Source organism: Pseudorca crassidens, chromosome 15, assembly GCF_039906515.1.
Source record: "Pseudorca crassidens isolate mPseCra1 chromosome 15, mPseCra1.hap1, whole genome shotgun sequence".
Taxonomy (NCBI): Eukaryota; Metazoa; Chordata; class Mammalia; order Artiodactyla; family Delphinidae; genus Pseudorca; species Pseudorca crassidens.
The window spans coordinates 63,043,835-63,058,679 of NC_090310.1; the positions used below are offsets into that span (position 1 = coordinate 63,043,835).

General features: G+C 52.1%; 1 protein-coding gene across 1 annotated transcript in view; it reads left to right on the top strand.

The window, feature by feature from the left end:
* Nucleotides 1-14,845, top strand: part of TM9SF4 (transmembrane 9 superfamily member 4) — a 56,761-nt gene extending 41,916 nt beyond the window's left edge. The window contains exons 10-18 of the mRNA XM_067707801.1: nt 724-856; nt 2,281-2,362; nt 2,461-2,536; nt 5,365-5,448; nt 6,974-7,149; nt 7,645-7,708; nt 8,881-9,000; nt 9,813-9,902; nt 12,904-14,845. Coding sequence (XP_067563902.1) covers nt 724-856; nt 2,281-2,362; nt 2,461-2,536; nt 5,365-5,448; nt 6,974-7,149; nt 7,645-7,708; nt 8,881-9,000; nt 9,813-9,902; nt 12,904-13,053 — 975 coding nt within the window. The 3' untranslated portion in view covers nt 13,054-14,845. The remainder of the gene's footprint in view (nt 1-723; nt 857-2,280; nt 2,363-2,460; nt 2,537-5,364; nt 5,449-6,973; nt 7,150-7,644; nt 7,709-8,880; nt 9,001-9,812; nt 9,903-12,903) is intronic.

Genomic DNA, 14,845 nt, shown 5'->3' on the forward strand with positions numbered 1-14,845 from the left:
GGCTGGAGGAGAGGGAGAGAGATGGGGGAACAACTGGTTGGTGGAGCAATCAGAACATGTTTACTGATGAAGTTTGCCATCTTATATGGGCACAGGTCACGGCACCCCAAAACAATTGCAGTAGTAAAGTCAAAGATCACTGATAACAGAACACTATAACAGATATAATGAAAAATTTTGAAATGTTGTGAGAATTACTAAAATGTGACTCAGAGACACAAAATGAGGAAATGCTATTGGAAAAATGGCGCCAATAGACTTGCTTGATGCAGGTTGCCACAGACCTTCAATTTGTAAAAAATACAGTATCTGCGAAGTGCTGTAAAATGAAGCACAATAAAATAAGGTGTGCCTATATTACTTTTATAATCAGTTAAAAAAATAATAACTTGCTTCTAAAGACACCACTCAAAAACTATCACAGTTAACATTTTAGTGTACTGGTTTACATTATTTTTCCATGCATTTGGTTTGTGGAATGTGGGGAGGAGATTTTCCTTTTGTATAGCTGTAAGCCCATGTTTGTGCCCTCCTTTTTCCGTGTGACAGTTCTCTGGGATATACGTTCTCATGTCACTTACACTCCTGTGTCAGAGTGGAGCTGGTTGACACCTGAGGGACCCTCAGCCCTGGTCAAGGATGTGGGTCCTTGGGGGTGGTCCCTGCAGGAGCTGCCTTCTCCAGAGCCCAAGAAGAGCCTCGCTTTCTGGCCCTTTGCTGCAGGAAGACACGATGGAGGAGTCCGGGTGGAAGCTAGTGCATGGCGACGTCTTCAGGCCCCCCCAGTACCCCATGATCCTCAGCTCCCTGCTGGGCTCGGGCATTCAGCTCTTCTGCATGATCCTCATCGTCATCTGTGAGTAAGCCTGGCAGGGGTGGAGGTGGGCTGGGGGTTTGGGGAGGGTGAGCTGTGCTCACCAGCGCAGCACAGGCCTGAGTCTGAGAAAACGGTGGGCTTCCCTTCCTGGGGCAGAGGGGCATGTCAACATCTCTGGGCCAGACAGAGCCGTCCATCCCAGCAAGAGGGCTGGTCCTCTCAGCCACAGGCCCTGGCGATTTGCTCCTCCTCAGATCTTGCCAGCACCATCGATAGCCCCCGACATCCACACCACCAATGAAGCCATATATCAGCACTCTGAGGTTGGCCTCCTTTTGCAGCCAGGCATTAAGTGACTTACCCATTTCAGCACCAGGATTAGGACTGGAATCAGGTCTTTTTTCTCAGAAAACACCCCCAAAAATGAATATATAGTAGTTACAGGCAGTTCTGAAATCAATCTGCCTAAATTTTTTTTTTTAACCATTTTAACTTTTTTTTTTGCTGACATATAACACTGTATTAGTTTAAGGTATACAAAATAATGATTTGATATTATATGTATATATTGCAAAATGATTACCATAGTGAGTTTAGTTAATATCCATCACCTCGCATAGTTACAATTTTTTTTTCTTGTGATGAGAACTTTCAAAATCTAATCTCTTAGCAACTTATCTGCCTAAATTTCTGTCTCAGCCTCATGCCTCCAAGCTTTGTGACCTTGGACAAGTCATTTAACTTCTGTGAGCCTCTCATTTAACCTCGTGAGCCACAGTTTCCTCATCTAAGGAATGTGGGAACTAACCACCTCAGAGGGCTGATGGGGTAGATTCAGTGAGCTGGCATTCGTAATGCTCTCAGCTCAGTGCCTGGTTGGTTGCAAGTGCTCTGTGGGCTGGCCATTACCATTAAGATGCATGGGGCTTCCCTGGTAGTACAGTGGTTAAGAATACGCCTGCCAATGCAGGGGACACGGGTTCAAGCCCTGGTCCGGGAAATTCCCACATGCCGCGGAGCAACTAAGCCCACACGCCACAGCTACTGAGCCTGCACTCTAGAGCCCTCGAGCCACAACTGCTGAAGCTCGCGCATCTAGAGCCCGTGCTGCGCAACAAGAGAAGCCACCGCAATGAGAAGCCCGAGCACTGCAATGAAGAGTAGCCCCCGCTCACCGCAACTAGAGAAAGCCCGCGCGCAGCAACAAAGACCCAACACAGCCAAAAATAAATTAAAATCAAATAAATTTTTTTAAAAAAGAAAAAGACGCAGCCAGCCATGGCCCAGCAACTGCTGCACCCCTCTGAACCCCAACTAAGACCCAGTCTTCTCCAGTAAAGTAGGGAGAGGGAGTAGGGAGCCTCATCTAGCCTCACCTGCCCTGGGGCCCTGTGAGCCAGCCCACGACTGGGCCTTGGGGCCTAGAGACCCTGACTTTCCCTCTCTTGCCCCTCCCTCCTCAGTTGTGGCCATGCTTGGGATGCTGTCACCCTCCAGCCGGGGAGCTCTCATGACCACGGCCTGCTTCCTCTTCATGTTCATGGGGTACGTGTGCATGAGTGGGGTCCCAGGGCTGGCGCCGGCTGCCTGCACTGCAGCTAACAGGTCCCCTTGGTGTGTGGATCCCTTCCATCTCCCCACAGGGTGTTTGGTGGATTTTCCGCCGGCCGTCTGTACCGCACTCTAAAAGGCCATCGGTGGAAGAAAGGAGCCTTCTGTGTAAGTGTCCCAACCCTCCTCCCTGTGTTCTTGCGAGGCCAAGAAGCTTCCTCCTGGGCTCCTCGAGAGCAGCATAAGCAGGCTCTGGTGGGGGTTTAGGGCCAGGTGCTGGGCAGCAGCCTGATGGGTGGGAGGAGCACACCCAAGGGCCAGGAGAGCTGGGCTCTCACCCCTGGGTGCTTACCTCTGAGGCCTTAGTAGCCGCATCCATGAAAAGAGGGAATTGAACTTAGATGATTTTTAGCCTACATTGTCCCATGGCTCAAGCACAAGAAGAAATAGGGGATTCAGAATAACAGGATTTAGACACCATCCCAGGTGTCAAAGTTTAAGGTCAAAACCTGATCAGCAGGGCAGCTGTGAGAACACCCTACCCAGCAGAGTAAGGAGAGAATTACCTGCCAGGGGCGGGAGAAGCCAGGCCCCACGTCACCGTCAGCCTGTTTTCCAGACTTTGGGGCCTCTGTGCCTCTTCAATAAGGTCAGCTTCTGGTGTTCACTGTCCTCCTGGTGGTGAGGAGAGTTCTTGGCAGCAGAAAAGACCACAGAAACCAGAGGATGCCTGGGAGTGGACCCTGCCTCCCAGGGAGCCCTGAGCCCCTTCTCCCAGAGCAAGTGAGCCCTTAGAGGACCAGGGAAACCCCTGGTGCCAAATTCAGAGAAGCCTCTAGACCCAGGCCTTCTGAAACCATTCTCACAGCTATCAAAAGAGCAGGGGAACTCAGGCTATCCCAGCTCTGGCAAATACCCCTGGCAGTTAATAAGCCCTCAGTATAGAAGAGCTGTGACAGTGGTTGTTCTAGAAAGATCAAAAAGAGTTTCCTAAATTCTTGACACATCAGGTGTTTTTCTCAGGCTACTGTGTGCTAAGACCCAGGGATCTTCAGAGCTGTAAAACCCAGCCCTCTCCTCACCTGGTGAGACTTCCCTGATGAGGTCTCCCACCAGATACCCTCCAAGTCTCCCTGTACTGGTGCCACGGCAAACCCCGTCTCTCTGCCCCAAACCTGCTCCCTGCATCCAGTGGCACCGTCATCCACCCGGGCCCCCAAGGCAGTCACCTGGGTGGCTCCCCTTCTTCCTCCTACTCACTAGCGCCCCCGCCTCCTCTCATACATCAAGTGTGGATGGTTCTCCTGCCAGATAGTCCACGAATTCCTTCCCATCTCCATCCCCAGGACTCCTGCCCAGGTTCAGGCATCTTTCCCTCCTGCCTGGGCCCTTGGCCGTCCTAGGCCTCCTCAGTTTCCCTGCAAGATTCTGACCCTTCCCTGGTGTGGAGCTCTGCATCGCTCCACAGGCGGGCCTCTGCTGCAGCCGCAGCCGTGCAGGTGTACAACTGCTCTTCTCTCCTCCAGCCTCTGCGTGGGCAGCTAAGTCTTAGGTCCGGGGTCACTCTTCCTCCCCCACCGATTCTAACTTCAGGGTCCCCCTTGGCACCCCAGGGGGGCCTGGGCAGAGCCTTGTGCCTATGAGTGCCACTTATGTTGTTCTCCATTTATGGGTCTGAACATTTTTCCTGTTCTTCCTGGTATCTAGCACAGTGCTCAGTCCATACATTTCAGCCAGGAGGACAGACGAGGAGTTCTCTGCTACACAGCAGAGTAAAGTAGGAACACACAGGAAGGGGGGAAATGACATTTGAGCTGGGCCTCGGAGAGGAGGGTTTCAACTGGATGGAAGCAGCCAGCAAGGAGGCCTCAGGTTCTGGAATCTCCGGGATCCCAGTCCTGGCTCCGTTATTTCCTTGGTTGGTAACCTTGACCAGCCCTCTGAGCCTCGGTTTCCCCATCTCTCCAGTGGGGACTGGTTGCACCTAAGTCTCAGGTCGTTGTGTGGTTGGAAGGAGACTGTATACAGAAGGCCACTGGTTCAGCACTGGCACTCAGACGGCAGATCCCTGAGATGCTGATGACTCTACCTCATGAAGGCCCGGGGTCAGGGACGTGGAGAGCAGTGGCCAGTTAGTGGGTGTGGGAGGCTACAGGCTAAAGGTAAATAAAACTGGCCGTGAAGCTGAGCACCAGATTGCAGGGAGCCTCAGGCCTCACGGGCAGACCCTCTTGGGTGCTCCGGCAGCCGCAGTAGTAAAGGAGGCTCCACTGTAGGTCTAGGGCTTTGGTTCCCAGTGCCTGAGCCCCAGCCCCAGAAGTCTTGACTGGATAGAATACACCGCAGGGCGTCAGGAGCAGGGCCTCTGGAGTCAGACTGCCTGGGTTTGAATCTCTGCTCCACCCTTAACTGACTGTGTGAAGTTGGGGTGTGGGGTATTTAACGTTACTGGGCCTCTGTCCTCTTCTTGAAAAGGGGTAGTGACAGTGCTTCCCATCTAGGCCTGTAGTGAGGATTGGGTGAGATGATGGATTCATGTGGAGGCGAGCACCCACCGCCCCTAAAACTCAGTTAAAGCTTACCCACCACTCTGGACAGTTTGGGTTGAGGCCCAGACCTACGTGTTTAGTAAAACTTTTATTTGATCATTCCTATTCAACAAATGCTTATTGAACACTACTGTGCTCTGAGTGCTGGGAACACATCAGTGAGCAGGACCTGATCCTCCCAAGAGCTTATGTCTGTGGGGGTAACAACAGCACATGATTACGAACACGGATGAGGGCGAGGACGGTGCGGTTCAGGGATCCAAAAGGACAGAGAGCAGGAGGCTTGCCTAGTCTGGGGGTCAGGGAATGCTTTCTGGAAGGGTTTATCCTTGAGCTGAGTCCTACAGGACAGGGAGGGCTTGAGAACCTCTAGTCGGGGAGCCCTGATGGGGCAGGTGGGAGCTCTCCCTAGATACAGCTCCCCAGCCTGGTCTCTCTTGCTTCCAGACGGCGACATTGTACCCTGGCGTGGTTTTTGGCATCTGCTTCGTATTGAATTGCTTCATCTGGGGAAAGCACTCATCAGGGGCGGTAAGTGCCCTCCCCAGCAAGGGAGGGCCAGCTGTGCTCAGGCCCATTCCTGCAGGTCACTTCCTGCTGCTTCCTTCCCTTTTCTAAAGCCCCAGAGGGCTGGCCACGTTTTCTCCATCCCTATGCATCCATCTGTCTTGCCCTTCCTGTGGGCTCTTTCACACAGCTGACCAAAGCTCACTTCTCTAAAGGGAGATTTCCACAGTCCAGGGGCCAACTGGGGAATTTCCCTCGTCTCAACCAAGGGAAAGCTGCTTGGTATGACTTGATGAGGTCAGTCTCCCAAAACAACGCTCTCCTCCTAGTGTCCCTGCCCCGAGCTCAGCACCAGCCCCCCGTGAGGATTGTGGACTCAGCTGGGGGTGGGGAGATGGTCTTGATGGGTTAGCTGCGGGAGAGGTGGGGCAGGTGTTTGCCATCCCGGCCTCAGCGGAGAGAACGGCCTCCCCTCCACTGGCAGGTGCCCACAGAAGGTGCTTGGGTGAGGCTTGCACTCCGGGCTGCCGGAGGACTGGGTCCTTCCCAGCGGTCCAGGGAGCTGCCCTCAGGAAAGACAGGGTCATGCTCTTCCTCTCACTTCCTCTTTTTTATACCTGTCTCCCTTCTCTCTCTCAACATTTTTCTCCCAGTTACCAGCTGCTCACTATAAACACTCATTGCAGAAATTTTAGAAAGGAAACGTGCCCCCTGCAATGGAAGCGCAGAGTCCTAACCACTGGACTGCCAGGGAATTCCCTGTTTTTGCAGTCTTTTAACCTCTTTTTAGATATATTTAAAATGGAATAATGTAATCGTAAAATTATAAACTAATAGCAAACATTTTTATAGTGCTTACTTTGGAATAAGTATTGTTCTGAACACTTTACAAAGATTAATTCATTTCTTCCATTTTGTGTGAGTTGTAAAAACCTCAGACTGTGCAGAGGGGAATTTAAAAAAAAATGAAAAATCAATTCCAAAGCCCCATACTCCATCTGAGGAAGTGCTGTTAACTTTTTGGTGTAGGCCTCTCCAGGCATGTATGCATATAAGTATTGGGGTGTTTTTATTAAAATGGAGTTCTCTACATACAGTTTTATATGCTGCTTTTTTCACTTCGTGGTATATTGTGGTGTTTTCATTGAGCGAAATTGGGAACGCACTATTTGTGCACTTCCGTATTTTCCCCTTCGTTTTCACTTAACAGACCACACGTAATTTCTCTTCATTCCGGCCCTTCCTCTCCCCTTCATGCTCTCAGCCCCTCCTTCCTTGTTCTTTCCCCACGTCCTCCCTGGTGACAAGCTCCTGTAGGATGCCGTGGTTCCTTCACTTCATGGCTCAACTGGCCCTCCATCTGCCCTCTGCTTTTCCCGGGGCTGGGGTCAGCCCCAGGACAGTCTGGCCAGGAGCCCTGTGGGGGGGCGTGTCTGCAGGAGCTTCCCCACCATGGTGGTCCTGCTGTGCCCTTCCTGCCCTGGGACCCAGAAGGGGTCCCCAGCCTGGGCTTCAGGGCTTGTGGAGCCTCACGGTGCTGTGCCCACAGGTGCCCTTCCCCACCATGGTGGCCCTGCTATGCATGTGGTTCGGAATCTCCCTGCCCCTTGTCTACCTGGGTTACTACTTCGGCTTCCGCAAGCAGCCATATGACAACCCTGTGCGCACCAACCAGATTCCCCGGCAGATCCCTGAGCAGCGGTGGTACATGAACCGATTCGTGGGGTGAGTCTCCGGCAAGGGCCGGGCGGGGGCTTCTGGAGTAGGCAAGGCCAACGTTCCCCTGAGCCATCTCCTTGGAAAGACATGGACAGGGGTACCCTCCCCCTGTGGGGGCTATGACAGGTGCTCCTGCAGCCCCGGCTGGCTCTAGTAGACTTCCTGAAAGCTTAGCTTCACTCCAAGATAGAGAGGACCAAGTTGTAGCCAGACTCGGTGTTGGCCAGGGAAGGGGTGGTGTGGAAAGGTGCGGGGTGACAGGTAAAGACTACCTGGGACCTTGGGCAAGTCGCGCCACCTCTCTGTACTCCAGTTTCCCCATCTATAAAATGGGGAGAATGATGCCCACCTCTTGAGAGGCTATAATGGTACAAAAGCATGCCGAAAGATTTAGACCCACCAGACAGTGGAAGCATTCTCAGTCTTGCTGGCTCAGGAGGGAGCCCGAAGCTTCCAGCGGCCCAGGCCTCCCAGCATTGTTAACCCTCCCGTTCTCTGCAGCATTCTCATGGCTGGGATCCTGCCCTTTGGCGCCATGTTCATCGAGCTTTTCTTCATCTTCAGTGTGAGTACTGCCACTTGCTCCCCACCCCTCACCTTCACCCGCACTAGCCTAGTCCCTACCCCTCCACTTAGGTGCTCTGCCTCTTACCGCCTGTGACATTTCAGACAGACCTTTTAGCCTCTCAGAGCCCCCATTCTTTGCCCTAAAATAGGGTAACGGTCCTGCCTCTCGGGACAGCTTGGAAGGGTACGTGAGATGTGCCACATGTACGGGGTCTGGTGTGGGAAGGGCTCAGTAAACAGAAGCTGCTTTGGCTGCTTTAGCAGTATTGCAGTCAGTCACCACCATTATTAATATCATTGTTGCGTCTGCTTTGACTTCTGGGTCCCTACGTGTCTTTACCTAAGTTACTCAAAACTCCAGGAAAGTGGGGGGATGATGCCTAATTCCCAGGATCATCATGAGGCTGGAACGTGATAACGTCTACAAAAGGCACAGCGCCTGGCATTCAGGAAATGCTTGTTAACTTGTAGCTGCTGTTGTAATGATGATTACTCCTCTCCCAGGCATGCCAAGATGAAAGTTGGCAGAACAGTTCTTCAGAGCCATCTAAGTCCAGCTGACCCAGCTCAGCGCCTAGCATGGAGGGAGGGTCTTGCAATAAGTCAGTGCTGGACAAGCATCCACTCCTCTGGGGTGGCCCAGCCTGTCCCTACTGAGACCCCCTCGCCCACCCAGCCCTGCCTAGGACGGGTTGGCTGCCTGGGCAGGGAGTCTACATCTGTTCTGTTTGTGTGACACTGGGCCAATCACCAGCCTCTCTGAACCGTGACGTCGTTCACTGTAAAATGCCATGCTTTCATAGGCTGACACGTGGTGGTGTACGTAAAGCACGTAACACTATGCCTGGCACGTGGTGAGCTGCCCCAGGTCGTGGCGGCTGCCGTGTAATTTTGATTGGGGTGGGATTCATTATTTTCCGCAAGCTGCTGAGTTCAGGCGGGGGCCACCCATCTCAGGATCAGCCATGCCCCAGCCCCTCCCTAGGAACCTTTTGCTCCAGGGAGGAGAGACCAGTCAGCCACGAGCCAGGCTCGCAGGCCCCAGTGGTGTCATGATGGTGTCTCCATTCCTGCCAGTCCTGACTAAGGGATGGAGTTCCCGAGCACAAGCAGGGAATGCCAGGGGAGTGGGGGCAGGCTACCTGAAGGCCGGCTGCGGTATATCCACAGGCAATCTGGGAGAATCAGTTCTATTACCTTTTCGGCTTCCTGTTCCTCGTCTTCATCATCCTGGTGGTGTCCTGTTCGCAAATCAGCATCGTCATGGTATACTTCCAGCTGTGTGCAGAGGTGAGGGGAATGGGGCCAGCAGTTTGGGGTGGGGGCAGCTGGGTCCAGTATTGAATTGGATCAGTGAGGCTGTCTGGGTTTCTCCTGTGGTCCTGCCTCTTCTGGCCATGAGGTCTTGGGCATGTACATCACTTCCCCTTGCAGAGCCTCCATTTGTTCAGCTGTAGACTAGAGTTAATGATCCCTACCTCACTGCATAGTCTTGCAGGGAAGTCACCACGACCTAACGACAGTAGACTCGTCAGTACTGAGTCCACTCCAGTAGTGGTTTCTTCAACAGCTGATGCAGTTTGGGTGACCTGCCCTCCATGTGGGGACTAGCTCTTGATGGGCAAAACAAGGGCTCTGGGACAGACAGCCTGAGCTGAAACGCTGGCTCCTCTGTTAGTAGCTCTGGATCTCGGGCAGTCGTTTAACCTCCGTGTGCCTTCCGGACCTAGCTCACAGGGCTGCTGCGAAGATTCAATGAGCTGATTCACATAGAGCACTTAGAACAATATGTGGCACGTGGTGAGCGTTTGCTCAAGAAATGCTAATGTTGTTAATAATGTTCTTTTGTTGTTGCTGATTTTTTTAAATTGAGATATAATTTATAAACAGTAAAGTTCACCCTTTTTAATCTACAGTTCTGTTAAGTTTTTAGAGATGCCTACAGTTGTGTAACCACCATCACAGTCACGGTATAAAAAGCTTCGCATCACCCCAAATATTACAGTTCTTACCCAGGGTCTTTAGTTCCTCAGGCAGCTCTGAAACTTGGGGAAGAGGTTCTGCCTGGAGACAGCTATGACCCTTCTCTGTTTCCTCCTCAGGATTACCGCTGGTGGTGGAGGAATTTCCTAGTCTCCGGGGGATCTGCATTCTATGTCCTGGTCTATGCCATCTTTTATTTTGTTAACAAGGTACCACCCTGCATGAGGGAGCCCCCTAGCCCTTTCAGGGCAGGATTGTGGCGGGGAGGGTGCTGGGGAAAAACCCTAAGTGTCTAAGTCTTACTTTTCTGCCAAGAATGAGGAGGACCAAAGTCATCCTAGAACTGTTACTGCTCTTAGAACATAATCTTTTTAGGAAAGAGAGTATGTTTGGGTGACAAAAGCCTTCAGGATATATGACAATGAGAATGTTGTATGCAAAACCTGTGAGATACAATCAAAGCAGAACTTAAAGGGAGTATATCACCTTACAGTGCTTTTAAGAGGAAATAAGAGAGACTAATACAGTGTTCACCTCAAGATGACAGAAAAAAAAAAAAAAGAACAGTAACTTGAAAGAATGAAAGTAAATGAGAAGAGTTAATAAAGGTAAAAGCAGAAACTGCTGAAGTAGGCTTTAGCGCCCAGATTTAGGAACTCGGCTATACTCACAGAGCTCACCGTCCCCAAAGAGTGACGTAAGAGTAAGAATACAAACAGATCCCCACAGCAGGCTTATTAGATTTGTGTGTAACACAAACCAGATGGGCCATTGAGAGGAGTCTGGGGTCACTCTGGCGGACCCCATGTTACCTCTGGAGCTTACGCTGAAGACAGTTCTACCCGCTGTACTTTGGGTACCCAGGACCCCAAACCGAGAAGTCCTCTGCTTATAACCAGGGTGTATTCCCACACTAGAGGCATAGGTCAGCTGGGTGAAGCTTGGAATTCCCTTTCCCAAAAACGTCAGGTTGGAAAGGACTGTCCAGATATTTGAGTGCGGTGCCGCACCCCTGCTTCCAGTTTGCGGACTGCCCTCTTCTCCAGCGATCCCAACAAGTGATCATCTAGCCCATGGGCCAGCAGGCCTGCTTCTGTAAACAAAGTTTTATTGGCACACAGCCACGCTTGTTCATTTACATATGGTCAAGGCTGTTTTTACACTACAATGGCAGAGTGGAGTAGTTTTGACAGAGGCCACGTGGCCTAAACTATTTATAATCTGGTCCTTTAAGAAAAAGCTCACTGACCTCTGCCCTGGCACATCCAGCAACAGAAGTCACTCCCTCCTGATGCTCCCATTCTCTTTGGATAGCTCCTGTCATTATCAAGGCCTTCCTTAAGTCACACTGAAATCTGCCTCCCTGTAAATTCCATCTTCAGACCACAGTCTTGTTCCTGGAATCCTGCAGAACAAATCTAATTTCCCTTCTCTACAGCCCTTATTAATCAGAACTATTTTGAATGGAAAGTGACCAAAACCAGTCCCAACTGGCTTAAGCAAAAAAGAGAATGTTTTGGCTGATGTAAGTTTAATAAGAAGTTGGAGTTCTAGCTTCAGGCTTGGTTAGATCCAGCAGCTCAGATGGTATCAGGGCTCTGTGTTTATTCCTCAGCTCTGTGTGTGTTTTCTTGGCTTCAATCTGTAGGCAGGATCTTTCCACAAATAGAAGGATGACCAATAGCAGCCCTAGAGTCTCCTTTTCTCAGCTTTGCAGCTCTAGAACTAAAAGAACATCTTTCTTCTATCATTATGTTATAAACCCCAGGGAAGACACTCATTGGCCCAGGCTACATGCCATCCCTCACTGTTCTTCATGTCCAGTAGGATGGCATACTCTGATTGACTAGCTTAGGTTTTGTATTAGGACTGACAGCCCCAATAGGACCACAAAGTAGGGAGTGGGTACCCGAGACACCAGGAAGAAGGAAGACAGGAGCCAGTGTTGGGCAAGCAAAACCTGCTACCATAGCCGCCTACACAAGGGTCACATTTCAGCCTCCTGCCCTTCCTGCCTGTGGCCCAGCCTTTCTTCTCTGCTCTAAAAACCTCCTCCAGCCCCAGAGCCCTGTCTGTAAAATGGTGGCCTTGGCCTGTCTGAACTCTAAGGAACTTTCCAGCGCTGCCTTTTTGCCTCATCCCTTTCCTGGTTTTACCACTGGATTTACCACTGCCCTGTTTCCCCCCTCACCTTCACCCCATCTTCAGCCGTAAGAAAGCTCATAAAAGGAGACATAGGCAGTTGAGCTGGAAAACATGGCCTTCACCCCTAGTTTGAGGACATTTGACTTCAGGGAGACGGTCTCAAACAGTGACCCTTATTGTTTTCTTCTGGGCTCCTGGCATTTTGTGGCCATTTGTCTTCCCATGAGCCCTAGAACAGGCCCCACTCAGGCCCTGGTGGGCTGGGCAGGTCTTGATACCAAGGTCCTAGATTAGTTCCACTTGGCCCAGCAAACCCCACCACACCCCAGATTCCCTAGCATCCCTGCCCAGGCCTCAGAACTCTGCAAAGGAGTTCAAATGCTGCAAGATAAAAATCCCCATGAGAGAGTAACGAAAGTGACAGAGCGCACTCAGATGGACAGGACTGTAGGCTGAGACAGGCTCATGGTGGCTCTCTGTTCCTAAAGCCAGGAGCCCTGGACGCCTCTCTCCTGCCCCCACTTCCTGTGCTCCAGCATCCAGGAGTCTCACTGTACTGTTCTGGGGACTGTGGCGAGTGAGGAAGTGACAGCTATGGCCATTGCTGCCTTTGTCATTTTGGCACTGGCCCCTGAGGTCAGCCCCATCTCCCAGCGAGCTCCCAGGCCCTTCCCCAGGAAGACTCCCACTCCCTCCTACCCCCGCAGGAAATGTCCTGAGTCAATGGATTTGGGCCTTGGGCTCTTAGCCCTCTAGCCCCAGGTTCAAATCCCAGCTCCTTCTGTTTCCCGGCTGTGTAACTGTGCCCCATCTGTAAAGTGGGTTAATAACCTACCATGGTGGTGGTGAGCATCCAAGGCGGTGCACGGGCCCTGGTACTGCTGAAGGTCCACCGTGACTGTGAGACCCACCTGCCCCTCGCTGCCCACCTGGGGCAGGCCCCTTCCCCTTGCCAGTCTTCAGCTTCACCACGAGATCAGTGAGAAGGTAGGGGGACACCCAGTTGGCCACGGCAGGCTGGCACTAAGCGTGTCCCCTCTCTTCTCTCCCCTGCTCATGCCCCAGCTGGACATCGTCGAGTTCATTCCCTCGCTCCTCTACTTTGGCTACACGGCCCTCATGGTCCTGTCCTTCTGGCTTCTCACGGGCACCATCGGCTTCTATGCAGCCTACATGTTTGTCCGCAAGATCTACGCTGCTGTGAAGATAGACTGATGGGGGTGGACCGTGGCCTGGCCCACTCCATCCACGGACAGGAAGCCACCCCGCGTGGGGAACTGCAGGCACGTAAAATAAAATAACTCCTGCTCGTTTGGAATGTAACTCCTGGCACAGTGTTCCTGGATCCTGGGGCTGCATAGGGGGCGGGAGGGCCTATAGATAAATCTTGCATTTTTCTTCATCATCTTATTCCAGTTCTGTTGGGGATGAGTTTTTTGTGGGTTGTTTTTCTTCAGTGCTCAGATCCCTCCAGCAGGAACTCTCAGACCTGTTTATTCAGGTTTATTTTTGGTTTGGAGTTTTTTCCTTAGTTTTTTTAACAAATGGATCCAGGATGGATAAACCCATCAAGACACTGGGTTCTGGTCACTGTCTCCACCTCAGTTCCTCAGGGCTGTTGGCCACCCCACGACTAACTGGAAGAGGAAACGCCGGGCCTGCCAGGCTCCAGCGAGATTTCGGAGCCTCTTGCTGCCCGTCCTCGCCATTGATGCCGCGACAAAGCACAGCTCAGCCCGGACACGCATCCTCAGTGCCAACCAGCCTCTTCCAGCCCCTTTTCCTCCCTCTTCTCTCCTCCCCAGCCTCCTCCCAGGGCTGCTCGAGGTGGGGCTTCCCGCCAGGCCTCCGGTCATCTTGTCACTGGGAGCCCAGGTCTTGGTTGCTACAAGGAAATCCCCTGGAAGTACTGGGCACCAAATGCCCCAGGACAGCAGGAGTTGCCCCTGCTCAGAGCAGTGAGAGTTTTCTGGACCGGAGGAGAGACTTGCAATGAACTGTCTTCGTGCCAAGAAACCCTGGATCCAGGGCCAAGTGTTTCCAGAGCCAAACCAAGCATCCATGTGTGTGTGTCTGGGCTGAGGGTCCTCACCCCACAGGAGGCTCCTCAGCCCCTCCCTTGTGGGGGTCGCTGCTCTTTGCAGAGTGTGCTAGGGTGGGCCCTCTCCTCCATTTCCAGGGCGGGACAAGGCCTGGAGACCGCAGATCCCCTCCTTTAGGTGGCTGGGAAGAGGCACTCTCCCTGACATCCCCCGGCCTTAGTGCCCATACACAGCTCTTTTAGCCAGACCCCTCCCCTCCACCTCCTGTCTGAGTTCTTGTCTCCTTTGAGGAACACCCAGAACACTGGTTGCGAGAAGGAAGATGGAAAGTAAGTTCTGTCTTTCCTTCCCCGAGTCCCAGGAATAGGCAAGGAGCCTAAGAAAGAGGAGCTGACGTGCAGGCCTGGCTCCCCTGTCAGCGCCCACTTCTCCTAACCCACCCCCCGCCCCCGTGCGTGTCACAAGACGTCTGCTCTTAAGCTGCAAGAGACCAAACCCACCCTGGGGTTAGGGTTCAAGTAGCAGCCGCTCACCCTGGCTGCAGCCCCTTGAGGAAGACAAAGCTCAGGATGCTGGCTGAGCTAGGAACACACCACCCTCCCCGCCGCCCTCCCCCCGCACTCTCCCGGCAGCCCTCACCAGCTCCACCAGTCAAACCGGTGATCTTCTCAACCTTGCCTCACAGCGACTCCGCAGTGCCAAGCGGCGTCCACCAAGAATCAGGTTGGAGGAAAGGGAACCCAAGCAGTAGAGTATGATAATGGAGTCTTCTTCATTCGAATCTTGGATTTTTTCCCTAAGAGATTCTCTTTTTGGGGGGAGTGGGGAAACGGACTCCTCATAAAGGGTTCAAACAGCATCGATTTTTCTGACTTTTTAAATCATCATCATCATTATTTTTAATTAAAAGACGCCTGTATGCCTTTTTTTGGTCCAATTGTAAATAAATATGTCATTGTCCTGTT